Below are 20442 nucleotides of genomic sequence, written 5' to 3' on the forward strand. Positions count from 1 at the left end.
TCCAATGATCAGCTTTTAGCAGCCCATGTGAGTCACCTAATACATGTGGGAACCATCATTTGGCAACTAGCATGAAATATCTCATAAAATTACAAAAATATTAGTAATCATTGATGACTTATTTACATGAAAACAAAATTACATATCCTTTATATCTAATCCATATACCATCGACCAAAAACTCCTACAAATACTTTCATTCTTCAATTTTCTTCATCTAATTGATCTCTCTCAAGTTCCATCTTCAAGTTCTAAGTGTTCTTCATAAATTCCATAAGTATAGTTTCATAAAAATCAAGAATACTTCCAAGTTTGCAAGTCTACTTCCAAGCTTTCTAATCCATTCCAAGTAATCATCTAAGATCAAGGAACCTTTGTTATTTATAGTAGGTTATCTTTCTAATTCAAGGTAATATTTATATTCAAACTTTGATTCAATTTCTACAACTATAACAATCTTATTTCGAGTGAAAATCTTACTTGAACTGTTTTCGTGTCATGATTCTGCTTCAAGAACTTTCAAGCCATCCAAGGATCCTTTGAAGCTAGATCCATTTTTCTCATTTCCATTCTTTTTATCCAGAAAACTTGAGGTAGTAATGATGTTCATAACATCATTCGATTCATACATATAAAGCTATCTTATTCGAAGGTTTAAACTTGTAATCACTAGAACATAGTTTAGTTAATTCTAAACTTATTCGCAAACAAAAGTTAATCCTTCTAACTTGACTTTTAAAATCAACTAAACACATGTTCTATATCTATATGATATGCTAACTTAATGATTTAAAACTTGGAAACACGATGAACACCATAAAATCGGATATACGCCGTCGTAGTGAAACCGGGGGCTGTTTTGGTTTGGATAATTAAAAACTATGATAAACTTTGATTTAAAAGTTGTTCTTCTGGGAAAATGATTTTTCATATGAACATGAAACTATATCCAAAAATCTTGGTTAAACTCAAAGTGAAAGTATGTTTTTCAAAATGGTCATCAAGATGTCGTTCTTTCAATGGAAATGACTACCTCTTTAGTAATTGACATGTAACTTAAGAGGTAGTCATTTGATTCACTCAAAACGGATTTAAAATGAAGAAGTTATGGGTAAAACAAGATTGAATATTTTTGATCTTTTTAGCTACGGGAAATGTTTAACAAATCTATACAAATCATATCCTAGCTAACTTATATTGTATTATACATGTATTCTAATATATTATGTAATCTTGGAATACCATAGACACGTATGCAAATGTTTTGACATATCATATCGACCCATGTATATATATTATTTGGAACAACCATAGATACTCTATATGCAGTAATGTTGGAGTTAGCTATACAGGGTTGAGGTTGATTCCAAAATATATATATACTTTGAGTTGTGATCTAGCCTGAGACGTGTATACACTGGGTCGTGGATTGATTCAAGATAATATATATCGATTTATTTCTGTACATCTAACTGTGGACAACTAGTTGTAGGTTATTAACGAGGACAACTAACTTAATACACTCAAATCTTTAAAACATAATAAAAATGGTTGTAATTATATTTTGATCATACTTTGATATATATATGTACATATTTGTATATGTTCGTGAATCGATTCGTGGCCAAGTCTTATTTCCGAGGAAGAAAATATCTGTGAAAGTGAGTTATAGTCCCACTTTTAGAATCTAATATTTTTGGGATGAGAATACATGCAGGTTTTATAAATGATTTACAAAATAGACACAAGTATGTGAAACTACATTCTATGGTTGAATTATCGAAATCGAATATGCCCCTTTTTATTAAGTCTGGTAATCTAAGAATTAGGGAACAGACACCCTAATTGACGCGAATCCTAAAGATAGATCTATTGGGCCTAACAAACCCCATCCAAAGTACCGGATGCTGTAGTACTTTGAAATTTATATCAAATCCGAAGGGTGTCTCTGAATGATGGGGATATTCTTATATATGCATCTTGTTAATGTCGGTTACCAGGTGTTAATCATATGAATGATTTTTATCTCTATGTATGGGATGTGTATTGAAATATGAAATCTTGTGGTCTATTGTTACGATTTGATATATATAGGTTAAACCTATAACTCACCAACATTTTTGTTGACGTTTAAAGCATGTTTATTCTCAAGTGAATACTTAGAGCTTCCGCTATTGCATACTAGAATAAGGACAAGATTTGGAGTCCATGTTTGTATGATATTGTGTAAAAACTGCATTCAAGAAACATATGTCGATGTAATATATTTCTATTGTAAACCATTATGTAATGGTCATGTGTAAACAGTATATTTTAGATTATCATTATTTGATAATCTACTTAATGCTTTTAAAACCTTTATTGATAAAATAAAGGTTATGGTAGTTTTAAAAATGAATGCAGTCTTTGAAAAACGTCTCATATAGAGGTCAAAACCTCGAAACGAAATCAATTAATATGGAATGTTTATAATCAATATGAACGGGACATTTCATTACACACCCAATTTACACCCCAAGAACCCAAATTTCACACGAAATTGGATCTTAGACTCAACACCAACCCAAGCCCTAACCCCAACTCAAAATTAAAAAAACATAAATTCGGATTTAGAACTTACCAAAAGTGTAGAACAAAGCTAGGAGCAGCTACACTTAGCTTAGGGCTTCAATTTAGGCACACAAGATCTTCTTCTTCACTAAATCAAGTCTTTCTCACTCTAGGCTTTCTCACTCTAACTTGGAAGTGATAAAGATGAAGTGAAAATGAACAAGAGACTGATCTAGGTCCAAATTTCATTCAAAAATGTCCATGCAAAATTGTCAATTGGTCCTTCCATCTTATTTTATTTAATTACAAAACAATACCTCCTGTCAGCTATGTTGCGTGACGAGCAAGAATGAGGCGCGACGTGCCTTATAGCGTGCACTTGGGTCAGGAGCTGTTACACAGTTGTTAACCTTTTTAATTGACTTGCTGTTTTAGTTATTATTTCTTCTGATACTTCTTCGTTTACATGCTCTTTTTCTTCTTTCACTAGGATTTCTTCTACAGTAACTCGGTTAGGTGGTATACCCTCATTTAAAAGTTCACCGGTTGTTTCCATTGGTGTACTTGTTGGAGATTTGTCACCTGTTTTTGCTAATGTCCCTTTCTTGCTTCTAGTATTCTTTATAACAGACGGCGCAATATGTTGATATCTATTTCCGCCTAGCGTCTAATAAGTATCAATACATGTCTAAAACCGTGGGGTGGCTATATCAATCTTTGCGGAGCAAAACTGAGAATTAGTCCGTCTAGCGCTTTGTGGCTAAGTCTTTAGGTTCTAGAGTGAGAAAATAATGCGTGAGAGAGACATTGTGTTCTCTACAAGTTCAAGTCATTTTAAATGATGGCCCATGTGGCTTATTTATAGGCGTGAGTGCTCTGTAATTTTCAGAGACACGTGTCACGTTACTATTGGTTGATTTTTGCGAAACGTGCGTAACCAACCTTGCACCTTATGCTGACATGACATGTGTGCTATTCACGTGCTCTTTTTGGGGCTCAAGCATAAAAAACAACCTTTGGGGCTTATGTAAAAAGCTGGGCGACCTGCTTTATTTTAAAAAAGCTTTTCTGAATGGAATACAATGAACGGCTATATATTAAAAATTGTTTATATATGCCGTTTAAGCGATTTACCGGCTTATCTTGACTTTTCATGCTTGTCAACCATAACCATTAATGGAATAATGCATTAAACATGCATACCTGTGTATGTATGCTAATAAAAGGGATCATGGGCATGTAACATGGATCATGTGAGTTTGCCGACTTTTTGAACGCGAGGATAGCTCATATCAATTAATACGTGTTATATTTTTTAACTGCCATCAACCATGCTCGTATCACATATGCATAGGGTGAAGTCAGGGATGAAATTGTAATGGGTGAAGTGGATAGAAGAAATTAAGCTAGGGCGGAAGATAAAAATGTTTGGACATGATAGAGATCATTCGGTTATTTGGGCCTTTAGAAACTTAAATGGTAATAAAAACCTTATTGGGCTAACCTGAAAATCTAAATATATTTTTTATTTATATTAATATATTAATGTAAGGTATGTTAATATCCATGGTCATTTAAACCAGGGCCATTTAAGTTTTAGCAATAAAGCATAAATTAATTTTCAGCTTATTTCTAATTAAGTTAATATCCATGGTCAATTAAATAATACGGTGCAACCATTTAGCTTCTTGCTAGAATCCAAATCAACCATCTAGAAAAAAACATAAATAAATTGAGTTCGAGATTATGACCGGCCTTCTTTTTTTTACATTATATACGTAGTGGTTCAAATCTACGTACGTAGCAATTTTTATCAATTTATTTTGCATAAGTATACTATCTTTGGTCAATCAAAATCTTAGAAATTTGCTCTAAGTTTTACAAACTTCATCATTCTTGATCTTCATTATCTCGAGAAATGTTTTCCCATTGAGTTTGCGCGAGAAGAATTCCTTAAGGTACTGCTCCATGACGAGTGTTTTATACAAGGGTGAATTTTGCGTGTTCTTTAGAAGGCTTTTTGCTGGACCAACATCTGCTTCAAGCTTTGGATTGAAAAACACGGCTAACGAAATCCTCTCTTTTGTTGCATTAACAGTCGCCCTATGCTCGATACTGTTGTATACACCATTGCTCATAATCTGTAAATCAATTTAAATAATTATTACAGTACTACTTGCTTGCACGTAGAATTCATAAAAAATTTGTCAAGTAAAATTAAATTAGCTAGATGCTAGAAAAAAGTTACAAGGACGTCTTTAAATTTTGCAGCCACAAAGTTCAGTTAATTAAGTACCAACTTCTTAAATCTACTAGAGAGCTAGTCAAATGAAAAAATCATAAAAATTCTATATATGATAAGACTCTTTCTTAACTTAGTGTTTTGAAAAAGCACGTATCTATGTTTTGGTTCATAGATCGAGTAGACAAGATAATATATATAAGTATGTACCTCGTGGTGATATCAAATTAATTATATTTTTCTATTAATTAGGTTTCTAGCAATTAAGTAACTAAATTGGGCCGGCGTATATTCTTGACTTTAATATTCTTGACAAAATTAATAGCAAAGTAGACCATGTGTTATAACATCCAAGTACACTCAGATGACAAACATCTTAATTAATTAGTATACCCAGGTAGATGCTCTTGCACAAATGGATAATATTAAACTTGTTTGAGAAGGACAAATAACCATAAAGTAATTAAGTAGATGATCCATTTGATCTATAACATAAAATATAATCAAATATATACCCACGTGTTAAATTCCATATAAACAAAGGGGGATGATTCTCACACACACTTTTTTGATCCTCACACACCTATTTTAACCTTTTACTCTTCTAATAATACTCAATTGGTGTGTGAGGATCAAAAAAGTGTGTGTGAGAATCATCCCCCATAAACAATACTTAACACTAGTTTGATGAATAATATAATATAATTTTTCATCTCCTGTGTCGTTGATACGAGCATGGGTGGTAACAGTTGCAAGAGTTGGCACGTTTGAAGTGCTGTGGGTTATCCCACGTTTACCAAGTCTGCAAACTACTTCCATATTTATTCCCATAATCTATCATGTTACAAACATGTCCCATGTTCCTTGTTCCTTGTTTCTTATTAATGTTATTTGTTAGTCACATGATGTTTAGTAACCGTACCTAGTATTTACAGTTTCCTCTAGTAGTAGTTTAGATTTGTTTATTACTATAAATATGTACCTAGCTTTTGCTTTAGTGTTATGAAAGAAATATTTGGTTAATCCAAAGAGTCGGTCTCTTGTCTATTTTCTTTGGATATTAGTTATCTCGAATCGTCTTTATCTTTGGAGTTCACGATTAACTCGAAAAGACCGTATCAGTCGTCATTAATTTCTTGAATTTTAGAAAGAAGCTTATTAAGTTCCTAACCTCAAGAATATCACCAACATTTACAACAAAGGCGTCCGGAAGAAAGCTAACTGGAATCCATACTCCATCTTTCTTAACTTGCAAACCTTCAACGTCGTTTACTTGGAGAAGAATGGTGATTCCAGCAGCATCGGAATGAGGTGTAAGACCGATAACAAGATCTGGCTGAGGACACGGAGGATAATAAGTCATCCTCACCGATTGCATTCCATCATCAAAAACATCTATCATCTCTTGCTTCTCGATGTCCACTGCTTGTCCCATTAAACCAAATAAATACATGGCTAGCTTTTGCACTTCTTCCAAGTACTTCTCCATCGTTTCCCTATCATCAAAAGATTTTAAAATATAAGTTTTATTAAATTAAACAACTTTTATTGATGTTTAGTAATTCATACTCGTATATAGAAATGGTTTAATTAATAACGGAAGTCAAGATGTATATATATTATGTAAATTATAAATCAAATTAAGACTTGAAAATAGACCTTAGTATTGGAGGGAACTCAGGGAGTAAATTTGATTTTCTTCTCCGAACAGGATTAGTGATCATATAGAAGCGATCAGCCCAGTCAACTTTCTGATCTTGAGTATGAAGTATGGTTTGACCATAGCCTTGATAGTCACCTGCAGCCAACTTGTATTTCAGTTTCTCTTCAACCGGCATGTCGAAAAAATTAACCACTTCATCTTTCATTTTCTCTACCAATAATTTATCAACTCCATGATTCACCAACTACGTACATGTTAATCACATCAATTTAGCATGTCATGTAAAAATAAGTTAAATACGTACGAAAGTGTAAGCATACAAAAGTAGTACTTAACCTGAAAGATTCCCCATTCTTGGCATACGGAGCGCAGTTTGTTAAGTTCGTCCTTATTGGATCCTAGTATCTCGATAAGATCGTTCATGTCAACGACTGGGATAGAGGGCAAGGTCGTAGATACAAAAGTTGGTTCTCTGTGATCCTGAATGTAGCGGTGAGGTACGTGCGACTTGACTTCTTTTGCTAGCTCTTGAACACTTGAACCATCGATTTTAGGCAATGATTGTGAGGATATCATTTTTTGCAGAATATGTTGAAACAATTCTAGCTAGCCTGTTTGTTTATGTTACAACAAGTGGGAAGTGGTGAAAGGATAAATATTTTGTGTGGTATATTTAAAAAGATAGATTAGCAAAATGTATCCTCCAGTATTGCTTTAAATAGAAAAATTAATGTTGTTAATACGGAGTATTTGACATTACTAATACTACACATGCCATAATAGTTGCATAGGATTTGGTCAACACAGATCACCACAAGAATACGAATAACGATTATACCGACAGTTAGGGACAACATGTGATTGGAATATTGACCTCGGTGAAACCTCATCGACAAAATTTGTTGTTCCTAATTAAGTGACCTTGAATTTTACTAATTAATTAAACATGATAACAACTATTAATTATATAGAATTGAATAGTTTATCAAGCACAGAAACAATTGAGTTACACAATATATTGATGAACACACAAATGTATAAGAATTCGATTAGATAACTGAGAAGTTTTTATTGAGTGATTGACAATTTGGAATGTTCTGATAGTAATTGGGTGTGAATTGACTGCCAAGATTCATTCTTAAATCGTTTGTTCACTTTCTCTATAAAGTATTTCGACTCTACAATTGTCTCGGTTGTACAAAATCTTTACAAGGATAAGACAAGAACGTAATCAGTGTTTTTGGCAACGAAATCACTAAACAAATTGTTAGAGAGTATGTGTGTTTTTCTGTTTGTTGATGAATGCAGAATTGTGACGCCCCATACAAAATCAACGTGTACGGATCATCAACAACAGGATCTTTACACGGTTACAACACTATATGCTGTTTTAAAACAAGTTTTGCATTCATGAAAAGGTAACGTTTTTAACAACGTCAAATGTTTTACAAGGATAACGTGCTTCTACGAATAGAAAGCATTAACATAAGTACGTGACACAAATGTCATTACAAAACCATTGTTCAAATGTAACATAAGTTGTGAATGCAAAGTAAAAGTTCCATGATTGAGACATCTCTAAACAATGCAGCGGAAATCTAACACAACGAGTCTGAAACAGCAAGTCTATACACCAAGACTATAGCAGCAAGTCTAACAGCGGAAGCAACAACGTCTAAGCACCTGAGAAATACATGCTTTAAAATGTCAACACGAATGTTGGTGAGCTATAGTTTGTTTGTAATCAGCAATGTAATGTAGACCACGAGATTTCGTATTCATACAGTATCTCAAATCCGTATGATAAAGTATATGCTTCTCCGTGGGCACCCGGTAACTAACTTAACAAGTAATATATCACCCCCTAAAAGTACACTGGGAGAGTGCGTAAGTTTACGAAGTATTAATGTAACAACCCAAACCAATAACCAACCGATTAAGCGAAACAAAATTTTTTTTTTATAACAGTGGAGTGCGCCACGCGCACCACCACAGGGTGCGCGGCGCGCACAGGCCCCAAATCAGTTCTGTTCGGTTTTGCAAATTTTCAAATAAAGATCTCCCACTTCCCGACATAATTAGACGAAACGCTTTTCACAACATGTTCTAATATGAAAAACTCATACGATTCAAACATAAAATGAGTTTTACAAAACGGAGCCCACATCGGCCGTTTTACGAGTTTCGTACAAATCATGAGTTTCGACCACATTAGTTTAATTTCCAAACGACACTATGAGCATGGTGTTTGGGGTTAAACTACCCAAGTCTCGGTCAAACTCCAAAAGCTATCACATCCCAAAAGCGTCCCCTAAACAACAAGCGGGATCTCTAATCCAATCGAATGCCCTTACCTTTGTCAACGCCGGAGCCTATAAAAAGATAAACAATGAGAGGGTAAGGAAAGCTTAGTGAATGCAATAATTATACATATACATATATAATATACCTACTCGCATGCACGTACATACACCGTAATATTCGCTAGTAACAACAATTAGCATATAAACTCCGATTATAAGCTAATAATGTCATAACCCGTCCTAAACCATAAGGACAAATATAATAACATATGATTTCATCGCGAGGTATTGACCTCTATATGCGACATTTTTCAAAGAAAACTGCATTCGTTTTTACAATACAAACCATAACTTTTATTAAAAATACAAAGTTTAAACAACATAATAATGATTATCATTTAGCGATAATCTTAGCCTTACAAACTTTACATGTGATGATAACAACACGATTTCCAACGTATTTTACATCACAACTTCTCCGATATGCAGTTTTATTTTTGACACAAATATGCATACTCAAGATCTTGCTTAAATTCAACATGTTGCAGCGGAAGCTTTTAGTTATCACCTGAGAATAAACATGCTTAAAACGTCAACATAAAGTTGGTGAGATATAGGTTTAATACCGGCAGCGTTATAAATATAGACCACAAGATTTCATATTTAAACGTTTTAATAAAGATATTCTAAGTTGTTGAGCACTTGATAACCATACTTAACATTTAATCAACGTCGCATATTCCCTTTATTATGAAATCTTACTACACCGTACCAAGTGTAGTCACCGAAACGAAGTACTGTGCAACCGTTGAATACTGGTCGTCCAGTCCGGTTGGGGTTGTCAGGCCCAATAGATCTATCAACAGGATTCGCGTTTACAATACCTCATGTAAATAGTAGTTACCAAGTTACAGGGAAATATGCCCGTGGTACAACTCAACGTAGAATATATATTTTTAATCACTTGTGTCCATAACGTAAATCATAAAATGCATGTATTCTCATCCCGAAATATTTAGAGTTTAAAAGTGGGACTATATACTCACTTTTGCCTTGAAGGAATTTAACTCGACTTGGTCTCCGATAGATATCACGAACCTAACCATATATATAATATATCAACATATTTTCTTTTCAAGTAATCGTTACATATATATATATATATATATATATATATATATATATATATATATATATATATATATATATATATATATATATATATATATATATATATATATATATATATATACTTATAATACTTTTAATATTTTCTTAGTCCGTAGTTAGCAGTCCGATGTTAGTGGTCCACAATTAGTTGCTCAATAAAATAAATAAAGACCCCATCGTATTCGTATTGATCAGAATTAATCTCGACCCATGGTACCATGTTGTCAAATGACGTGTTGCGTACATAAAGTACCGTGTTGTCAAATGACGTGTTGCGTACAATCATGAGGTCTTATGATTAATCTTCTCGTGTTGTTTACGGGTAGTCCTGAAATATATAAAATCAAATCATAAGTAATTATATATAAAATATCATATTAATTAGAAAATATATGATTAATTTACTTTATCTCCAAATATTTTCGTAGCTAAACTAGCTTCGGATACCCAATATTGTTTTATTCGTAGTTTCTTCATTACAACTCCGTTTTTGTTGGTTCAACTTGTCACTTCCTTGGATCGAGTCAAATTTTAAGAATATAAACTGAAAATACCTTAGTTTGTATTCGAAATCACAGGTTATAGGTCAAACTTTGGTGAAACTTATGAAAGTGATCATTTTCCATCATAAAAACAACATTTAATGATCATTTTTCTAAAATTACTTACACTTTGAGTTAAACCATGAAATTTTTTTGTGTTAACATATTCTTAAGAAATATCATTTTTCCAGAACATGAACTTCCAATTCAAAGTTCAAGATGGTTTTTAATTATCCAACCCAAAACAGCCCCCGGTTGCACTCCGACGACGTAGATTCAGTTTTTAAGGTGTTCTTTGTAAAACCAAGTTATATCTTGTTAAGTTAGTATATCATTATGATATATTACAGGTCTTGAAGTGTTTTAAAAGTTAAGTTAGAAGGATCTATTTAGTTTGCAAACAAGTTTGAAATCATTCAAACTATGTTCTTGTTGTTAAAATTTTACAACATAAAATAAGATAGCTATATAATTATGAATCGAACAAGATTATGAACAAGGTTACTACCTAAAGTTACTTAGACAAAGTTACTGTAAGAGATAAGAAAAAATCTTGGAATCAAAGAGTGGTGGAGTTAGATCAAAAGGTTGGAAGTATACTTCTTCAAATGGGTGGTTATTTTGATATGTTCTTGAAAGAGTTTTCTTATGGTGTTTAAGGCTTGTAATTGAAACTAAATGATGGGGAAAATGCTTGGAAATGATCTAGTATGAAGTTAGGAGTATTTTTAGAGAGAAATTAGGGTGTAGGTATGAGAAAATGGAGTAAAGAAATGGTGTTCATTCATAAAAACATTTTTAGTTTATAAAGAAAGAAAAGGATTCCTAATTTGGTTTTCTTACTAATAATTCAAGCTATTTGACAAATCCTAGTTACCTCATATCTAGGGAAGTAATAATGTTGATTAGGATGTTGATTTGATGTGTATATACCAATAGTAAATACATATAGAAGCTGGGTATGATACGGGTACATATACCCTATATATACGTATAGAAATCTTGAGGAAACGGAACGAGGATTCAAATATAGCTATCTTTTGTAAATATACTTATATTATTTTATGTATAAAAGCCCTTTAAAAGTGATTAAATACATATCTATATGATGTATAAACATTATAAGTTTTAAGTATTTATGTCAAAGAACGTTACGTATAGTTATCGTTTTGAAAACTTAAGTTAGTAGTTTCAAAATATACTTATAACTAATTGTCATTAGTACACAATGAGATGTTAAACCATTCTTAGATCATGTTAAATATATATAAATACATATATATACACAAACGTATAATTATCGTATGTTATATAGTTCGTGATATCATCGGTCAAATTGGACGGTCAAACGTTGTGTAAAACTCTTTTCAAAAACACAAGTCTCAACAATTTGGATTGCTTATCATGTTGGTAAGGTTTAATTTATGTAAATATTAATCTTTAGTAAAACTTCTTCATTATTTCATTTCCTATGTTTTCTTTAGTAAGAGCTTCTCGTTGAGCCTCTTTGATTTGTGAGTTGAGATTCATGCGAATTGTAACATCCAAACCCGTTAACCAACCAAATACGCGTAAAAAAAAAATTTGTATACTCAGTGTAGTGCGCGGCGCGCACCACCCTCTCTGCGCGGCGCGCACAGAGGCCTGGACAGTTCGGATCAACTTGTTCGTTTCACGCGAAAAGATCTTCGACTTCCCGAAACAATTAGACCAAACGGTTTTCACAACACATTATAATAAGTAAAACTAACATGTTTTGATAATAAACAAGTTTTACGACACCGGGTCCACATCGGCCCGTTTTACGAGTTAAGTACGAAATACAATTTTCGACCCCAGTTTCTAACACAAAATAAAAGCCGAGCATGGCGATTGGGATACGCTACCCAATCCTAATCCAAATCCAAAGCAAGTCCACTAATCCCCGCGCTCACCCGAACCACCGTCTCCAAAGCAAATCTATAAAAAAGGTAAACAACGAGAGGGTAAGCTAACGCTTAGTGAATGCAATAATTATACATATACATATATAATATACCTACTTGCATACACTTACACAAATACCTCATACACACTAGCAAGTTACATAGCATACCTTCGCAAGTATAACTCTAAATTCTTCAAAACCACAAGCTAGCACCACAACAACATATATATAACTCGAATAATATAAAATGTTACACTACAACACTTCACCATGGTTAACCGATTACACAAGGGAATGGTACTTCGAATTTCCCACCGGTATTCATAACAACCGTTAGTGTACAACGAAATATATCACTAATCCCTAGGCCATTCGGACAACGAAATATCCGTTCAAAGCAATCGTTAGTGTACAACGAAATATATCACTAACTCTTGGTCGGATTGGACAACGAAATATCCGTTCAAAGCAATCGTTAGTGTACAACGAAATATATCACTAACTCTTGGTCGGATTGGACAACGAAATATCCGTTCAAAGCAATCGTTAGTGTACAACGAAATATATCACTAACTCTTGGTGGTTTGGACAACGAAATGTCCATCGTTAGTGTACAATGAAATATATCACTAACTTTGGTGGTATAGACAACGCATACCCGGCCCCTCCCCCGCCCTACAAATAGATACATTATATAAGCACATGTATAATCATTCCACTCACCTTGCCGCCTTGATGAAATGCTACCGAATAATCCGCAACTCGCCGATGAAATGTACCTATTCCATCATCACAATTACAACAACACACTTAGAGTGGATTTACAAACCAACTCAATTCGACCCTTAGTGCAAATTCGACCAATTGCACTTACAACCCCAAAACGCGCCCAAACTAACCAATAATCACTAACACAAGTGAAAATGGTCTTATTATGCCAATTGAATCCAATCTTAAGTGTTAAACACTTATCATTCTCAAAATCAACCAAAACCCCAATTTTGACTCATTTCCAAAATTAGTCTTTCAAATACACATAATGGGTTCTAACACTTCCATAATCACTAATCCTAGTGATTAAACCCAAATACAAGTCCTAATCATGGCCAATTTGTTCACCAACCCAAAATCCATCAACAACAACCAATAACCCGATTACTAGCATCAATAAACTCACTTCATGAGTTTAAATGGGTTTCCTAACAATTTTAAGTTCAAACTCTAACTCGAGTACCAAAATCAACCAATGAAATTCGGAGTTTGAACTTACCGAAACTACCACAACGTAGCCGTGAACGAGATGAACAACTTTAAAACCCGAGCTTTGGTGAGAATCCAACTCCTTCTTCCCCAAATGAAGCTTTCTCTCTCTAAACTCTTCTCTCACTAGGGTTTGCAGATAAGAGTGATGAATGGATGTGAAATTGATCCACAATTGGATCCAAACCAGTTGATATGGCCACAGATCCGACCCCAAGTGAAATGACCAAAATGCCCATCATTAAACTCAAAAAGCAGAAAAACAGAATCCTGTCGCTGGCAGTGTGCGCGGCGCGCTCACTTAGTGGTGCGCGGCGCGCACAGTGGACTGAGCAGTTTCCTGAGCTTTTTAATTTACGCCATGCACTATACATTTATGTACGCCATTTGCACTCTATGTACCATGAATATTTGGATGTTACAACTCTCCCCCACTTAGAATCGATCACGTCCTCGTGATCCTCGTCACTTAACTGTCCGGATCTACACTCCACGGTCCTCAACATAAGTTCCAAATTCGATCTCCACCACATTACGCATTAATCCGAAGATTATTCCAATAACTAAAAACACACTTGTACGCGTTCCGAAACGTGCAATACATACAACATCCGAAATCCATAACGATCACTTGGGATGCGCGAGACCGCCACGTACTCTTCCAACTTCTCTAGGCAATCCTTCTCTAAGAGTCACCATTAATAACCAAATCGTCACCCACGATCTATTAAAATTCACAAATCCAAGCATAAGAATTTGTTAAATCCCTCCAATGGGGAACACTCAACCGATCTCGTACCGAGATATCAATCCCTGGACGTACTCTCACCAAGTACAATGCTAAGAACAACCAAGTCTCAACCTAAGGTCAACGACCCAAACGATGAACACCAAGCAAAAAATGAATCCTTACGGATAATGTATGACCCGAACTTTTCCATGTTTATATATATTAATTGAGATTGATAATTACATGATTAAATGTTTCCAACATGTTAAGCAATCAAACTTGTTAAGACTTGATTAATTGAAATATGTTTCATATAGACAATTGACCACCCAAGTTGACCGGTGATTCACGAACGTTAAAACTTGTAAAAACTATACGATGACATATATATGGTTATATATATAGTTAACATGATTTTATTATAATTATGTATCTCATTAGGTATTTTAACAATGAGTTATATACATAAAAATGAGACTATTAATTTAAGAAACTCGAAAACGATATATATAACGATTATCGTTATAACAACGTCTTACTAGGTACATATGAATCATATTAAGATATTGATACACTTGGTTAATTATGTTAAATGATAAATAAATATATTATTAAGTGTATTAATAATGAAATACATATGTAAAAGTAAGACTACTAACTTAATGATTTCGAAACGAGACATATATGTAACGATTATCGTTGTAACGACATTTAACTGTATATATATCATACTAAGATATATTATATATCATAATATCATGATAATATAACAATTTAACATCTCATTTGTTATAATAAACAATGGGTTAACAACATTTAACAAGATCGTTAAGCTAAAGGTTTCAAAACAACATTTACATGTAACGACTAACGATGACTTAACGACTCAGTTAAAATGTATATACATGTAGTGTTTTAATATGTATTCATACACTTTTGAAAGACTTCAAGACACTTATCAAAATACTTCTACTTAACAAAAATGCTTACAATTACATCCTCGTTCAGTTTCATCAACAATTCTACTCGTATGCACCCGTATTCGTACTCGTACAATACACAGCTTTTAGATGTATGTACTATTGGTATATACACTCCAATGATCAGCTCTTAGCAGCCCATGTGAGTCACCTAACACATGTGGGAATCATCATTTGGCAACTAGCATGAAATATCTCATAAAATTACAAAAATATGAGTAATCATTCATGACTTATTTACATGAAAACAAAATTACATATCCTTTATATCTAATCCATACACCAACGACCAAAAAAACCTACAAACACTTTTATTCTTCAATTTTCTTCATCTAATTGATCTCTCTCAAGTTCTATCTTCAAGTTCTAAGTGCTCTTCATATATTTTACAAGTTCTAGTTACATAAAATCAAGAATACTTTCAAGTTTGCTAGCTCACTTCCAATCTTGTAAGGTGATCATCCAACCTCAAGAAATCTTTGTTTCTTACAGTAGGTTATCATTCTAATACAAGGTAATAATCATATTCAAACTTTGGTTCAATTTCTATAACTATAACAATCTTATTTCAAGTGATGATCTTACTTGAACTTGTTTTCGTGTCATGATTCTGCTTCAAGAACTTCGAGCCATCCAAGGATCCATTGAAGCTAGATCTACTTTTCTCTTTTCCAGTAGGTTTATCCAAGGAACTTAAGGTAGTAATGATGTTCATAACATCATTCGATTCATACATATAAAGCTATCTTATTCGAAGGTTTAAACTTGTAATCACTAGAAAATAGTTTAGTTAATTCTAAACTTGTTCGCAAATAAAAGTTAATCCTTCTAACTTGACTTTTAAAATTATCTACACACATGTTCTATATCTATATGATATGCTAACTTAATGACTTAAAACCTGGAAACACGAAAAACACCGTAAAACCGGATTTACGCCGTCGTAGTAACATCACGGGCTGTTTTGGGTTAGTTAATTAAAAACTATGATAAACTTTGATTTAAAAGTTGTTATTCTGAGAAAATGATTTTTTTTATGAACATGAAACTATATCCAAAAATTATGGTTAAACTCAAAGTGGAAGTATGTTTTCTAAAATGGTCATCTAGACGTCGTTCTTTCGACTGAAATGACTACCTTTACAAAAACGACTTGTAACTTATTTTTCCGACTATAAACCTTTACTTTTTCTGTTTATATTCATAAAATAGAGTTCAATATGAAACCATAGCAATTTGATTCACTCAAAACGGATTTAAAATGAAGAAGTTATGGGTAAAACAAGATTGGATAATTTTTCTCATTTTAGCTACGTGAAAATTGGTAACAAATCTATTCCAACCATAACTTAATCAACTTGTATTGTATATTATGCAATCTTGAGATACCATAGACACGTATACAATGTTTTGACCTATCATGTCGACACATCTATATATATTTCGGAACAACCATAGACACTCTATATGTGAATGTTGGAGTTAGCTATACAGGGTTGAGGTTGATTCCAAAATATATATAGTTTGAGTTGTGATCAATACTGAGATACGTATACACTGGGTCGTGGATTGATTCAAGATAATATTTATCGATTTATTTCTGTACATCTAACTGTGGACAACTAGTTGTAGGTTACTAACGAGGACAGCTGACTTAATAAACTTAAAACATCAAAATATATTAAAAGTGTTGTAAATATATTTTGAACATACTTTGATATATATGTATATATTGTTATAGGTTCGTGAATCAACCAGTGGCCAAGTCTTACTTCCCGACGAAGTAAAAATCTGTGAAAGTGAGTTATAGTCCCACTTTTAAAATCTAATATTTTTGGGATGAGAATACATGCAGGTTTTATAAATGATTTACAAAATAGACACAAGTACGTGAAACTACATTCTATGGTTGAATAATCGAAATCGAATATGCCCCTTTTTATTAAGTCTGGTAATCTAAGAATTAGGGAACAGACACCCTAATTGACGCGAATCCTAAAGATAGATCTATCGAGCCCAACAAGCCCCATCCAAAGTACCGGATGCTTTAGTACTTCGAAATTTATATCATATCCGAAGGGTGTCCCGGAATGATGGGGATATTCTTATATATGCATCTTGTTAATGTCGGTTACCAGGTGTTCACCATATGAATGATTTTTATCTCTATGTATGGGATGTGTATTGAAATATGAAATCTTGTGGTCTATTATTATGATTTGATATATATAGGTTAAACCTATAACTCACCAACATTTTTGTTGACGTTTTAAGCATGTTTATTCTCAGGTGATTATTAAGAGCTTCCGCTGTCGCATACTTAAATAAGGACGAGATTTGGAGTCCATGCTTGTATGATATTGTGTAAAAACTGCATTCAAGAAACTTATTTTGTTGTAACATATTTGTATTGTAAACCATTATGTAATGGTCGTGTGTAAACAGGATATTTTAGATTATCATTATTTGATAATCTACGTAAAGCTTTTTAAACCTTTATTGATGAAATAAAGGTTATGGTTTGTTTTAAAATGAATGCAGTCTTTGAAAAACGTCTCATATAGAGGTCAAAACCTCGCAACGAAATCAATTAATATGGAACGTTTTTAATCAATAAGAACGGGATATTTCAGTTGGTATCCGAGCGTTGGTCTTAGAGAACCAGAATTTTGCATTAGTGTGTCTTATCGAGTTTGTTAGGATGCATTAGTGAGTCTGGACTTCGACCGTGTTTACTTGAAAAAAATGATTGCTTAACAAATTTTGTTGGAAACTATATATTTTTAACATGTGAATATTATGTGATATATTAATCTCTTAACGCGTTTGATATTATGTGATAGATGTCTACCTCTAGAACAAGTCCCATTGACTCACCTAATAATAATGAAGAGTCAAATGTAAATTGGAATGATTCGTGGACTGATTCACAAGTTCCCGAAGAGGAACCGGAAGAAGAGTCGGAACCGGAAGAAGAATCAGAACCGGATGAAGAAATAGAACCGGTGGGGGAAATAATAAAACGGTTAAGTAAAAGAAAATCCTCAACCAACCGACCAAGGTTAATTATGGTCAATGGTGTTTCCGCCAAGGAAGCAAAATATTGGGAGGATTACCAATTCTCCGATGAATCGGATTCCGACGAGAATTCCGATGATGTTATAGAAATTACCCCAACTGAATTTAAAAAGGCAAAAGAAAATAATAAGGGAAAGGGCATAAAAATAGAGAAATCTAATTCCAACCCCGATGAACTTTATATGTATCGTCAACCCCCGAAGTCCTTAAGTTGTAACAATGACCCGGGAACCTCTAAACCACCAGGTTTTTCTAAACCAATGTGGACAACGACGGCTCGTATTAGGGGAACATCATATATCCCTAGAAACTTGGCAAAACGAACCAAAACCGAAGAAGAAGAAACAAGCGAGTCGGAATAAGATAGTTGTATTCGTGTGGTGTAATATATGTAACATAGTGTGCTTATGCTTTATGATATATGTAAAAATTGCTTGTATTAATAAGTATTTTTTTTTATGAATCTAACTCTTGTCTATTTTACAGTATAAAAACACAAAATGGATAGACAATCCAATATTTTAAGAGACCTACCCGGAGACATGATTGATGAAATCTTGTCTAGAGTCGGTCAGAATTCCTCGGTCACATAGTGAACAAAGAAGGTATTAAGGTGGATCCGGCAAAGATAGAAACTGTTGAAAAGTGGGAAACCCCGAAAACTCCGAAACACATACGCCTGTTTTTAGGACTAGCTGGTTACTACAGAAGGTTCATCCAAGACTTTTCCAGAATAGCAAAACCCTTGACTGCATTAACGCATAAAGGGAAGAAATTTGAATGGAATGATGAACAAGAGAAAGCGTTTCAGTTATTGAAGAAAAAGCTAACTACGGCACCTATATTGTCATTGCCTGAAGGGAATGATGATTTTGTGATTTATTGTGACACATCAAAGCAAGGTCTCGGTTGTGTATTAATGCAACGAACGAAGGTGATTTCTTATGCCTCTAGACAATTGAAGATTCACGAACAAAATTATATGACACATGATTTGGAATTAGGCGCGGTTGTTTTTGCATTAAAGACTTGGAGGCACTACTTATATGGGGTCAAAAGTATTATATATACCGACCACAAAAGTCTTCAACACATATTTAATCAGAAACAACTGAATATGAGGCAGCGTAGGTGGATTGAATTATTGAATGATTACGACTTTGAGATTCGTTACCACCCGGGGAAGGCAAATGTGGTAGCTGATGCCTTGAGCAGGAAGGACAGAGAACCCATTCGAGTAAAATCTATGAATATAATGATTCATAATAACCTTACTACTCAAATAAAGGAGGCGCAACAAGGAGTTTTAAAAGAGGGAAATTTAAAGGATGAAATACCCAAAGGATCGGAGAAGCATCTTAATATTCGGGAAGATGGAACCCGGTATAGGGCTGAAAGGATTTGGGTACCAAAATTTGGAGATATGAGAGAAATGGTACTTAGAGAAGCTCATAAAACCAGATACTCAATACATCCTGGAACGGGGAAGATGTACAAGGATCTCAAGAAACATTTTTGGTGGCCGGGTATGAAAGTCGATGTTGCTAAATACGTAGGAGAATGTTTGACGTGTTCTAAGGTCAAAGCTGAGCATCAGAAACCATCAGGTCTACTTCAACAACCCGAAATCCCGGAATGGAAATGGGAAAACATTACCATGGATTTCATCACTAAATTGCCAAGGACTGCAAGTGGTTTTGATACTATTTGGGTAATAGTTGATCGTCTCACCAAATCAGCACACTTCCTGCCAATAAGAGAAGATGACAAGATGGAGAAGTTAGCACAACTGTATTTGAAGGAAGTCGTCTCCAGACATGGAATACCAATCTCTATTATCTCTGATAGGGATGGCAGATTTATTTCAAGATTCTGGCAGACATTACAGCAAGCATTAGGAACTCGTCTAGACATGAGTACTGCCTATCATCCACAAACTGATGGGCAGAGCAAAAGGACGATACAAACGCTTGAAGACATGCTACGAGCATGTGTTA

General features: G+C 33.8%; 1 protein-coding gene across 1 annotated transcript; it reads right to left on the reverse strand.

Annotated features, from left to right (window-relative positions):
• Positions 1 to 697: 697 nt before the first annotated feature.
• On the reverse strand, positions 698 to 7031 carry LOC139854377 (oxoglutarate-dependent flavonoid 7-O-demethylase 1-like). Its single transcript, XM_071843684.1, has 5 exons — positions 6792 to 7031; positions 6452 to 6699; positions 5964 to 6288; positions 4437 to 4691; positions 698 to 745 (listed from the first exon to the last, which is right to left on the reverse strand). Exons 1-5 carry the CDS (start codon positions 7029 to 7031, stop codon positions 698 to 700), a joined length of 1116 nt encoding a protein of 371 aa, XP_071699785.1.
• Between the last annotated feature and the right edge of the window lie 13411 nt (positions 7032 to 20442).

The sequence above is a fragment of the Rutidosis leptorrhynchoides genome, chromosome 6 (assembly GCF_046630445.1).
Source record: "Rutidosis leptorrhynchoides isolate AG116_Rl617_1_P2 chromosome 6, CSIRO_AGI_Rlap_v1, whole genome shotgun sequence".
NCBI lineage: Eukaryota > Viridiplantae > Streptophyta > Magnoliopsida > Asterales > Asteraceae > Rutidosis > Rutidosis leptorrhynchoides.